This window comes from Aotus nancymaae, unplaced genomic scaffold (assembly GCF_030222135.1).
Source record: "Aotus nancymaae isolate 86718 unplaced genomic scaffold, 86718_ANA_hifiasm-v0.15.2.pri h1tg000021l, whole genome shotgun sequence".
NCBI classification, from domain to species: Eukaryota; Metazoa; Chordata; class Mammalia; order Primates; family Aotidae; genus Aotus; species Aotus nancymaae.
In genome coordinates this window covers 10237712-10250484 of record NW_026988433.1, presented here as the reverse complement: position 1 = coordinate 10250484, position 12773 = coordinate 10237712, and the positions used below count along the sequence as shown (strand labels likewise).

At 49.9% G+C, this 12773-nt stretch overlaps 1 protein-coding gene across 6 annotated transcripts in view; it reads left to right on the top strand.

Moving 5' to 3' along the window:
* Positions 1-5882: 5882 nt before the first annotated feature.
* The window catches only part of HIP1R (huntingtin interacting protein 1 related), a 28028-nt gene continuing 21137 nt past the window's right edge, over positions 5883-12773 (top strand). For 3 of the 6 annotated variants that reach the window (XM_021669932.2, XM_021669933.2, XM_021669934.2), the window contains exon 1: positions 6524-6710. In XM_021669932.2, the coding sequence (XP_021525607.2) occupies positions 6618-6710 (93 nt within the window). In that variant the 5' untranslated portion in view covers positions 6524-6617. Of the gene's footprint in view, positions 6142-6523; positions 6711-9960; positions 10004-10027; positions 10499-12773 lie in introns of those variants that run through there. The other 3 variants (XM_064379633.1, XM_012447152.2, XM_064379634.1) reach the window with 3 other exon arrangements.

The following is a 12773-nucleotide window of genomic DNA, read 5'->3' as shown; positions in this document are numbered from 1 at the left end:
TGTGTATACACATATATATATATAACTTTTTTTTTTTGAGACAGAGTTTCACTCTGTTGCCTAGGTTGGAGTGCAGTGGCTCAGTTTCAGCTCACTGCAACTTCCACCTCCCAGGGTCAAGCAATTTTCCTGCCTCTAGCCTCCTGAGAAGCTGGGATTACAGGTGTGCACCACCACTCCTGACTAATTTTTGTATTTTTAGTAGAGACGGTGTTTCACCATGTTGGCCAGGCTGGTATGGAACTCCTGGCCTCAGGTGATCTGCCCGCCTTGGCCTCCCAAAGCGCTGGGATTACAGGCGTGAGCCACCGCACTTCTTCATCCACTCATCTGCTGATGGGCGTTTAGATTGCTTCCACATCTTGGCTGTTGTGAACAGTGCTGCAGTGAACGTGGAGTGCAGATACCTCCTCATCTAAGGTTTGAGCAATTTCTGTTAGAGAAGCAGTCTCCTTTTTTTTTTCCTGTACTTTAATGGATGCAGACAGGCAGTCCCATAGCATATTTGAAATAGTTACAAGATAAACTAGATTTAGCACTTATGTTTTATCACCAACATTCTTAAGATCAACACATCCGAAGAGGAGGCAGATGAATTATACTGCAGTCAGCCTGCCAGGAATGATCTCAGCATTGAAAAGACTGAGCTCTTTAAGGGATATTTTTAGAATCCATGAACAGATTTTTTAAAACATTATTTTACTTTTAGTGACAGGGTCTCATGCTATCACCCAGGCTGGAGGGCAGTGGCACCATCATAGCTCACTGTAGCCTCAAAGTCTTGGGCTCAAGTGATTCTCCTGCTTCAGCCTCCCAAGTAGCTAGGACTACAGGCATGTACTACCATGCCTGGCTAATTTTTTTTTTTTTTTTTTGAGATGGAGTCTCGCTGTCACCCAGGCTGAACTACGGTGACATGATCTCAGCTCACTGCAACCTCTGCCTCCCAGTTCAAGAGATTATTCTCCCAAGTAGCCTCTTGAGTAGCTGGGACCACAAGCACAACCTACCACACCTGGCTAATTTTTGTATTTTTAGTAGAGACAGGGTTTTGCCATGTTGGCCAGGCTGGTCTTGAATTCCTGACCTCAGGTAATCTGCCGACCTTGGCCTCCCAAAGTGCTGAGATTACAGGTGTGAGCCACTATGCCTGGCCAAATTTTTTATTTTTCATAGAGACAGTGTTTCACCACGTTGGCCAAGCTGGTCTCTAACTCCTGGCCTCAAGCTATCCTCTCACCTCGGCCTCCCAAAGCTCTTGGGATTATAGGCATGAACCACGGCATGCACTTGGCCTGTGAACAGATTATTTATGTATTTATTTATTTTGAAAGATGGGGTTTCACCATGTTGCCCAGGATGGTTTTGAACTCCTGAGCTCAAGTGATCTGCCAACTTTAGCCTCCCAAAGTGCTGGGATTATAGGTGTGAGTCACTGCGCCTGGCCAGTGAACAGATTTTTTAAAACAGAAATAGAAATACCCAGCCGGGCACAGTGGCCCACGCCTGTGATCCCAGCACTTTGGGAGGCCGAGGCGGGCAGATCATGAACTCAGGAATTCGAGACCAGCCTGACGAACATGGTGAAACCCCATCTCTACTAAAAATACAAAAAATAGCCAGGTATGGTGGTACACGCCTGTAAATCCCAGCTACTCAGGAGGCTGAGCCAGGAGAATCGCTTGAACCTGGGAGGTAGAGGTTACAGTGAGCCGAGAGCACACCTCTGCACTCCAGCCTGGGTGACAGAGTGAGACTCCGTCTAAAAAAGAAAAAAGAAAACCCAAAGACAAAAAATTTTGAATTATGATAATACATAAACACTAAAAACAGTTTTACCCCAAAAGTACCAATAGAATGCATAGAATTTCTTGGCTGTGTGGGATAGGGTTAGCTCCATACATTTCAGGAAGGAGGCTGAAGACTCAACCTTGCTACGCTCTGGCAAACTGATTCTGGAGTTTTCTTCTGTGGCTTTGTGTGGTTTGACACCTGTAGCCGGGTGGTGGGTTTGCAGTGGTGTACCTTTGTTTCTCTTGAACCGTGTGATGACGATTTTGTTAGGACACATTGCAGTAAAGTGCATTATCCAAAGCCTTCAACAGAATAATCTTAGCAACTTCCTGTGTGGTAGAGAACAGAGTGAATAAGATCAAAATAAGAAACCAGACACATTCATCAGGACTGCAGTCGACAAGGAAGTTTAAAAACCAGAATGGAGCCAGGCACAGTGGCTCACGCCTGTAATCCCAGCACTTTGAGAGGCCTAGGCGCAGATCATTTGAGGTCAGGAGTTCGAGACCAGCCTGGCCAACATGGTGAAACTACCTCTCTATTAACAATACAAAAATTAGCCGGGTGTGGTGACAGGCACCTGTAATTCCGGCTATTCAGGAGGCTGAGGCACAAGAATCACTTGAACCTGGGAAGCAGTGGATGCAGTGAGCTGAGATTGAGCCACTGCACTCCAGTTCTGGGCGACAGAGCAAGACTCTGTCTCAAACAAACAAACAAACAAAAAACACCCAGAATGGTCTCTGAGAGATGTTGACTGAATGAAGAGTGTACATGAATCAGTCCTTTAAAGGATGACGTCTGGGTTCTCAGCCAGATGCATGCTTAAGAAACCCAACGAAAAAAGAACCAAAGAATTTTGAGCACACAGTAGGTGTTTTGCTGGCTACTGGAGACACAACAGTGAGCAAGCAGACAATCTAGTGGTACAGACAGACCAAGAATCCCATAAATAGGTCACGAAAGACTGGTTCGCGCTATGAAAGAAAGCTTTGAGATATGATGACAGCTTATCATAGGGACTCAGGTGAAGGGCAGAGTGTTCAGGGAACACTTCCCTGAAGAAGTGACACTGGAGCCAAGAGCTAAAGACAAGTGATGCTAAGTAGGGCGAACAGGAAGCAGAAGAGAATTCCAGGCAGTAGGAACAGCATGTCCAAAGGCTCTGAGGTGGGAGGGAGCATGACGCATCTGGGACCTGATGGGCCAGGATGGTGCAAGATGAAGCCAGGGACAGAGGCTGGGGCCAGATCATGCCTACGAGTCAATGAGGCAGTGTAGGTGTGGCAGCATACCATGCCGGCCAGATGATGTAAACACTCCTGCGTGTCTTGGATTTTCCTTAAAACGAGGTCTCATTTGTATTCCAAATGCTTTGCTTTCGTAATAGGGGTGAGCAAGAATTCAACAGCCCTTGAGATACACCAAAACGGGACCCTGATTCTGATGGCATGAAGAATCTCAGACCCAGAACAGTGCCTCCTGCCTATAATGCCAGCACTTTGGGAGGCTGAAGTGGGAGGATCACTTGAGCCCAGGAGGTTGAGGCTGCAGTAAGCCATAATCCAGCCACTGCACTCCAGCCTGGGTGACAGAGCAAGACCCTATATCCAAAAAAAAAAAAAAAAAAAAGCCAATCAGTGACAGGGCCAATACTAGACCTGCCTGAAGATAGAGAGAGAGATGAACCAGAACAATTAAGAGCGGGGAAGTTTGGACCAGGTGCTGTGGCTCATGCCTGTAATCCCAGCACTTTGGGAGGCCTAGGCAGGTGGATCACCTGAGGTTGGGAGTTTGAGACCAGCTTGACCAATATCGTAAAACCCTGTCTCTACTACAAATACAAAAATTAGCCAGGCTGTGGTGGCACATGCCTGTAATCCCAGCTACTCAGGAGGCTGAGGCAGGAGAATCGCTTGAACCCGGGAGGTGAATGTTGCAGTGAACTGAGATCGCACCACCGCACTTCAGCCTGGACGACAGAGGGAGACCCTGTCTCAAAAACAAAAACAAAAACAAACAAGAGTGGGGAAGTTTGCATCTTTATGTCCCCAGTAATGCTCTTTCGTGAAATAAGCTGTATGTTGAAGTATACCAAAAGATGGGGGTATTTGTTTTTTTGGGTTTTTTCTTTTTTCTTTTGTTCTTTTTTCTTCTATTTGTTCACTCACTTTTTCAGCTCTTCATTTCACACACAGTTATTGAACATTGCTCTGTGCCAGATGCCCTGCTAGGCACGAGTATATAAAACTGAGTAAGACAGAGTGGCCTTCTAATAGCTCAAAATCTTACCTACAAGCACATAAAATACAATTCCTTAGAGATGTATTAGGAGAGCGCTCTCGGGTCCCAAACAGCAAGCCTGAGGTAGTACAGTGATGAGTCATTGGCCACAAAATGTCATACAAATGGCGCCGGTGTCGAGAGCACTGGCTTTGAAATCAGGTGCGTCGGGGTCTGGATCCCGAACGCACAGTTTACCTGTTGTGTGAACCTGGGCTAAACTCTCTGAGCCTGAGCTTGTTTGTTGGTCTGTAAAAATATCATCAAGAGGTCAGGTGCGGTGGCTTCAGCCTGTAACCCCAGCACTTTCAAGGTGGGCAAATTCACTTGAGCTCAGCCTGGGCAACGTAGTAAGACTCTGTCTCTACAAAAAAAAAATTAAAAATTAGCTGGGCATAGTGGTGTGTGCCTGTAGTCCCAGCTCCTTAGGAGGCCGAGGTGAGAGGATCACTTGAGCCCGGGAGGCAGAGATTGCCATGAGCTATGATTATGCCACCTCATTCCAGCCTGGGTAACGGAGCCAGACCCTGTCTCAATAAATAAATAAATAGATAAATAAGCTGTTGATGCTTTATTATTTATTTATTTATTTTGGGACAGGTTCACTCTGTTGCCTCAGGCTGGAGTGCAGTGGCGTGATTTCAGCTTACTGCAACCTCCGCCTCACAGGTGTAAGTGATCCTCCCACCTCAGTCTCCTGAGTAGCTGGGACTACAGGTGCGCCACCATGCCGGCTAAGTTTTTTGTATTTTTTGGTAGAGATGGGGTTTCATTGTGTTCCCCAGGCTGGTCTCGTACTCCTGAGTTCAAGTGATCCTCCTGCCTCGGCCTCCCAAAGTGCTCAGATTATGGGCGTGAGCCACTGTGCCCAGTCTCATCAACAACTTTAAAGAAGACTAAGTGAGACACTGTTTAACAAATGTTGAGCCTCGTGCCCGGCACAGTGATAGGCTCTGTGATTATTTAAAGAGCCTGTTGCTAATGGGAAGTCACTGTGGCAGATGTGCTAGACCCAAAGGGGCTGATGCCTGGTTGAAAAGGGACGCTGTGTATGAGTGAAGGGTCACAGGAGAACCACTTTTGTTCCATGTGGAAATAGGAGTGTGATAAACAGCTGGAGTACAGCAAAGAAGCCCCTTTACTGTGGTCTTTATTTCACCACAGCTATTGGCCAAGTGGCGGAGGATTAAAAACCCTTTACATATAAAAGGTTTAGTCTAGTGCCTGTCAAATAATAAGCATTCAATACATATTAGCGATTGTGATTTTATTGTTATTCTGGTAAAGAAGCTTTTTAGTGATTGGAATTAGAGAAAACAGGATTAATTACTCCTTTTGGTGGACTGAGAGAGCCTTGGCAAATGTACATTTTGGGGTCAGCTCTAGCTCTTGGGCTGGAGGGTGAGGAATCAGGTTAAAGAAAAGGGTCCCTGATCTCAGACAGGTTACAGTCTCACCAGGGAGACAAGGGTCAAGCTTATGTGGGCGTCATTTTCCTTCTTACAGGTAGGTGATCCGTCCCCCTTCAAAAGCAAGGGATCTTTATGCACGATTCCACATCTGCATTCTGTTAGGAAAGGGAAACAGCAGAAACAAAACACTCATCTGAGAGCTACGCCTAGGGAGGACTCTGGGCTTTTATTTTTTTACTTCAGTCTTGTGACCAGTAATTTTAAGGGGAAGCCAATAATAATAATGTTTTTTAAAAAATCTCATGCCACCCCCGGCGGCATCTCCTTGGTGTACTTTGTCGTTCAGATCCGCTCGCCTTCTGTCCCAGCCTAATTCCGCCTGGCCTCAGCCCCCATCGTCCCTGGCGCTGGCGAGGTATCCGGTTGCGGAGCCGGCTGCGTCTCTGGAAACGCATCCTGCATCCCCGCGTAGATAACAGCTGCAGCTATGTCGGAGATGCACAAAGAGGGGAGAGTGTCATTGTGTGCCTTTTGACACATACATTAAGACCAAAAAGGAAAAAAAAGTCTATCTGTGCTGCCACCGACCAGACTCATGGAGGCCAGATTTTCTCCAATTAACCAGATCTTGCCCTGGTGTAGACAAGACTCAGTGAGTTCGGGGAAGGAGAGGGTAGGGAATTGGCCGGGGTCTCTACCGGAGGGAGGGATTCCGCCTCCCCATCCCCTTCTCTCCGGGTTTAGGGAGGGGATTAGAGGTCGGGAGGAGCTGGGGGCGTTTGGCCTGTGCCCCAATCTGGTGAGTGGGCTGGGGTTGGAGGTGTGCGGGGGGCGGAGCGTGTGCAGGGGTCGCCGCGGGTCGGCGGGTGGGGGGCGTGCGGGGGGGAGAGGCGTGTCCCGGGGTCGCGGGGGGTGGGGTTGGAGGTGTGCGGGGGAGGGGCGCGCCCTGGAGTTGGGGGCGGGCACGGCGTTTGCGGGCGCTGTGGGCGGGGCGCGCGGCGGGCGGGGCGGGGCGAGGCGGGCCCGGGTGCGGCGCGGCGGCCTCGAGGTGCCTAGGCAGGGGCTGCCGGGCAGTGAGGCGCCGAGTAGCGCGGACGGAGCCGAGCGGGAGCGGTCGGTGGCGGCAGGATGAACAGCATCAAGAACGTGCCGGCGCGGGTGCTGAGCCGCAGGCCGGGCCACAGCCTGGAGGCCGAGCGCGAGCAGTTCGACAAGACCCAGGCGAGCGGGCGGCGGGCGGCGGGCGGCGTCCCTGTTCACTCACGCACGAACCGCTGGGGCCCGGGAGGCGCGGGGCAGGGGCAGGGGACCGCGCGGGAGCAGGGCCTGGGTCCGCCTGGGCGCTCCGAGAGCTCCGCGGCCCGAGCCGCCCGGCGCGCAGGTGAACCGGAAGCCGCGCTCCCCGCTCCCGCCGGGCGCTCGGGCCCAGAGGCGCCGGGGCCGAGGGGGCCGGGGACGGAGGTGGTGTCGGGGACGGAGGTGGGGCCGGGGACGGAGGTGGGGCCGGGGTCAGGTGTGCGCGGGCCCAGCGCGCGGGGGGCCGAGGGGGCCGAGGGGGCCAGGGGTCCAGGTGCTCCCGGGGCCGGCGCGTTCCGACTGTGGGTCTCCGCCCTTGCTGCCGCGGTCTCCCACCCCCTGAAACTGATGCCCCCACGGGCAGTTTCCTTAAAGGAAATTCCTTAAACTCGCAGCTTCCTTCTCTCGTGAGTAGTTTCCCAGGGCTGCACAGTCTCCTATTATTTGCTGGGTGAAAAGCTTCTCGTATGTCGCCAGACTTGTTTGCCGGAGCGCTGCCCACGTATAAATAGGTGCACACCCCCTCATTAAACACCGGCGCCCGACAGACAGAAACTTCCTGGGGCTCCCTTCCTGCGCCTCCCACGCCTGTGTCTCTTCCAGATGATGCCTATCCTGGGAAGATTTTAGAAATTAAATAAGGCGCGGGTGTGCCTTTTGTACTTGTGTTTGTGCCGGGGACCCGCGATGGAGACGTTGCTGCGTTTCTGGTTTCCTGTTGCTTTGTATTTGACAAACTCTTGAAATATTCTCAGGCTTGGGGGGTGGACGGTGGAGGGGGGCATACTTAATTTGCCAAAATAAGTCAACCAAGACTGAAATGGCTGAAAAATTTTACTCCAGAGATAAAGGAAGCCAGAGGACCCCTCCCACCCCTATCTAAAGCAGGTTGGTGACATTTGCATTTGTGGCTATTTGCAAGTTCCGTCCCACTTGTCCTTGTGGAGAGCCCTGACTTCTGCGGTTGCCTTCACATCTAATTAGCAAATGCACTTTACAACAGCTTTCGTTTTGAAATGAAAGAGAACGCAGGAAGACCTTATAGCCTTTGTGCTTGGGATTGACCCTGAAAGCGATAATAAATCCTGAGGATATCAAGGCTTTAGAAATGCCAAGTGCTGGAACCCACCTGGCCGCAAATTATCAATTTATCCTTGTGATCATCATCACCATCATCTGGTTCAGCCCTGATAACCCTTCATTTTAAAGTATGGCATTTAATTTAAAGTCACCAGTACATAATTAATTGTGCCAGCAACTTGTAGATGGTAGAGAGAAAACTTTAGTTGGCAGACATATCTGGATGTTGTAAGAAACTGTTTATTCACTGAGTTTTAGATTTTTCTCGTGCTCTTGAGGTATAAAGAGGTCTGAATGCTACATGGAGGAGATGGAATGTGAAGGACCAAGTTCATTGATCTTACGCTTAAATAAGAAGCCAAGGGCAACCTTCTTGAGTGTCAAAGAGAGAATCTGATACAGGACCACACATTTTGGTGGTTTGATACACAGGAAGGTGGATTTTTTTTTTTTTTTTTTTAGACAGAGTCTTACTCTGTTGCCCAGGCTAGAGTGCAGTGGCATGATCTCAGCTCACTGCAATCTCTGCCTCCCGGGTTCAAGTAATTCTCCTGCCTCAGCCTCCCAAATGGCTGGAACTACAAAGCGTGTGCCACCACAGCTGGCTAATTTTTGTGTGTGGTTTTTTTATTTTTGGAGACGGAGTCTCGCTCTATCACCAGGCTGGAGGGCAGTGGCGTGATCTTGGCTCACTGAAACCTCTGCCTCCTGGGTTCAAGCGATTCTCCTGCCTCAGCCTCCCAAGTAGCTGGGACTACAGGCATGTGCCACCATGGCCAGCTAATTTTGGTATTTTTAGTAGAGACGTTATTTCACCTTGTTGGCCAGGCTGGTCTTGAACTCCTGACCTCAGGCGATCCACCTGCCTCACCTCTGCCAAAGTGTTGGGATTACAGGCATGAGCCACGGTGCCTGGCCAAAGGTGGATTGTTTTATTTTATTTTGCTCTGGGTTTTTCTCACAGGCTTAGAGGGTCATATGCAATGAATAACTTTGTAATGGGTGAATCTCAGAGGGTCATATATAATGAATAACTTTGTAATGGGTGAATCTCACAGGACTCACCCATTCCAGGGTCCCTTTTCTGGAAAGGTGGAGTTTGTGTTCATTGTCTGGGTTTGCTCATCTTCACAGTGACTTACTGAGGAATGTAAGAATGAGGTTTTGTACGTGGTTAATATTTAATTAGATCATTCCCAGAAATAATCGAGTGAGCCAGCAGCCAGGCCCCGTGGTGGAAAAGGGCCTGGAGAGCTGAGGTTGCTACTTCTGTGTCTCCTTCGGGACAGAAAACAGCACATCTAGTCCAGGGACCTGGCTTCCTTTGTAATATGCTGCCTGTCTCGCATTGACCACAGCACTGTGTGCTGTGCAGGAGCACTAGGCTGGCTTAGAATTTCAATCCTCACTAGCCTGCCAGCCTCCTTTCCTCCCCTGGGCTCCCGGGTCAGAAGGAAGAGAATTGCTTTCATGTGAACTTTTTTGACAGGACACACCCTGTTTGCAAATGTCTCTGAGGTTAGCGCTCAGGAGTTTGAAGGGAGGCGATCACGTGCCTGCTCGGAGCTGGTGCCTGTGGTTGTTGCATGGTATGTGTGTATAATCCCAGGGGAGTGTCCAGAAAACCAGTGTATGCTTTTCTTCCCCATGACTTTAGACCCTTTGGTAAAAAAAAAACCCTTTTCAAAACAGAGGTGACAAACTTTATTGTCTTGTTGCTGTTGTATTCTGAATTCAGAATACTACAAAATATAGCATGCGTGTATTTGGAACCTGAAAACTGCCTGTATCATTTAAAAAGAGGGTGTGGTATCATAAAGGCACTAGTAGGCAGGTAGACCTAGGCTCTAGGCTGTCCCTGGGCAAGTTGCAGATTAACTCCTAAATCTGTGTCCTTGTCTGAAAAAAAATACATATCGTTCCATCTCTCTTATAGGGCTGGTGTAAGGTATAAGAGAGACTGTGTGGTAGCTGGAACCTGTGAACATGTTAATGATTGAGTGAGCCATTGCAGATGGAATTAGGGTTTCTCATCAGCTGAGATGGTCCTTGAGATGGGGCGATTCTTCTCGGTTACCAGGTGGGCTCAGTGTAATCACAAAGGTCTTTAAATGTGGACGAGGGAGGCAGGAGAGGAGGTCGGAGGGAGGCAGGAGAGGAGGTCGGAGGGAGGCAGGAGAGGAGGTCGGAGGGAGGCAGTGTGAGAAAGACTCCACTGCCTGCTGCTGGGAAGGAGCCACTAGCCAAGGAGTATGGGCGTCCTCTACAACTTGGAAGAGGCGAGGAAATTGGTTCTTCCCTAGAGCCTCCAGGATGAAACACAGCCTTTCTGACGCTTTGCTTTTAGTCCTGTGAGACCTGTTTTAGACTTCTGAGCTCTAGAACTGGGAGATGATAGATTTGTGCTGTTGTAAGCCACTGAGTTTGTGGTGATTTGTTAGGGCAGCCATAAGGAACTGATACCTCTAGTATGTAAACATGAAACAGCACCTAGGGCATAGCAGGGGTTCAGCAGATACTCGGCCACCCGTCTTTGTCCCTTCGCTCCCCTGCTGAAAAGTTTAAAATCTAGAGAAGAAAGCATCTTTGAAGCTAATATGGAGAAGAACGCAGGAGTTGTTGAAATGCTCACGGTGAGTCCTGCCTTTTCCTGATGTATGAACCCTTCTGCTTCACTGGGCCTCAGTTTCCCCTGCAGGCCAGAGGATGGAGATCAAGCCCAGAAGATTCCTCTCAGGTTAAGATGAGAGAAACTCTTTACTACATTGCAAGGTGTCTGGCCACTGCTCAGTGAGCCAAGCCTGGCGGGTGAGCATTAATTGTAGACATAAAACTACCCAAGTATGAGGGGTTCCTGTGGGGCAGGGATTGTCTGGGGAGCAATATGTGGAAACAGTTCGTAGATCCAATTTTCCAGGTTGGTGAGATACATGCTCGGCATCCCCCATGAAACCAAAATCCTGTAAACATTAACATTTATTGACATCTGGGTCTTCTCAGCCCTGGCGCATAGTAGAACAGGGCTGCCCAGCAGGAACCAGAGGCAAGTCACGTGTGTACTTTTAGATTATGTAGTAACTACTAGAAAAGTCAACAGAAACAGGTGAAATTAACTATAATTGCATATTTTATTTAACCCAGTATATCCAAAATATAACCCTTTCAATATGTAATCACAATAAAAATTATGAATGGGGGCCGGGTGCAGTGGCTCACGCCTGAATCCCAGCACTTTGAGAGGCTGAGGCAGGCGGATCATGAAGTCAAGAGATCGAGACCATCTTGACTAACGTGGTGAAACCCTGTCTCTACTAAAAATACACAAAAAAAGTTAGCTGGGCATGGTGGCATGCACCTGTGGTCCCAGCTACTTGGGAGGCTGAGGCATAAGAATCACTTGAACCCAGGAGGCAGAAGTTGCAGTGAGCAAGACTCCATCTCAAAAAAAAAAAAAAAAAAAAAAAAAAAAAGTGAATGGGATAATTTACATTCTTTTTCTCCTACTAAATCTTGGAAATAGGTGTGTACTGGACACTCAACAGCTCATCTCAGTCTGGACTCACCTTACCAATACTCACAGCCCCACTAGCCAGCGGCTGCTGTTCCAGACAGTACAAGTGTTAGAATCACCTGGCGGTTTGTAGAAAAGGGCAACGTCTAGGTGTGTAGGAGTGATTTGCCCGCAGTATGGCATGGGCATTGAGCTGGTTCTTTCTGGGCATGCCTACTTCTGTCTCGTGCCGTGACATCCTCTGCTTGGTTCCACCCCATCAGCCCACATGGCGATGCCCTCATGGTGATGCCCAGCAGGCTGCTGACTTTCTGACCCCTAGGCTGTACATCTCCCTGGCGGAGCTGTTCCAGAGGCTGCTTCTTGGTCTAGATTGGGGTTCGAAGGGGCTGCCCATCCCTAACCTCCCCTCCCTGTCTCTGATGTGCTTTGACACCCATGACACATTCATGAAGGCCACTTGCTGCCTTATCATTTGGCCTGTACCTGTAGCTTTGGGGTAGGCTCCAGGAAGGTCCGAGTCATCTTTGTCCCCTCCAAGAGGTGGAGAGATGCGAACTGCAGCCATGTGTGCAATGGCAGGGCAGTCGAGAGCAAGGCTCCAGGTTCAGCCCCTAGCTCTGTCCCTTTACAGCTCTGCCTCAGTTTCCATATCTACAAAATGGGGGCAATAATAGTACATACCTCCCAGAGCGGTTGTAAAGATTTTCAGGCATTCATAGTGCCTGGCCTGTAGTGAATGTTCACTATTATGTTGTGTTCAGAAGAGCAGGCTGGGCTGAAAGAGAAACAAGCTCCCTGTTGGACTCTGCCCAGTGCCCTTAGATTAGCTGTAAGCAGGAGGCTTGTGTGCTGGGGCGGTTGGGGAGAGAAGTGATCTGCACAGGGCTTGGGGGACTCGGCCAGGTGGGGAACAGTCCTCCCCTGGAAGAGTGAGCCCAGAGGTGCCACATCACAAAGGCTCTCCAGGGTGGGAGGATATTCTGGGAGGTGACAGCCCCAGGAGGTGTGTGCAAAGCCAGCAGGAGCCTTGCCTGGCAGAACTACTCGCCCTTCTGAATAGGGACAGGCGCAAACGAGGCCCCTTCTCTGACCTGGCCCGGACTCCAGCCTCCCAGCCAGCGCTGCACCGGTCATTCGTGAATGAAAGCTAGCTGGCCACTGGATCCCAGCAGCTTAAAGTGGAAAGCCTCTGAGTGGAGTCCAGGCCTGGTTGGCCGAGGGACAGGGACGCCCAGCTGGCTAACCTGAGACGCTTTGGCTGCTCTGTCGGCGACACCCTTACCCGCACCCCGCCCCACTTGGTAATCTGCGATGCTTGACTATCGCCTCCTCTGTGCAGCCACCAGCTGTCGTCCTCCTGCCCAAGCCTCACTGTGCTGCCCAGTCCTTATGAC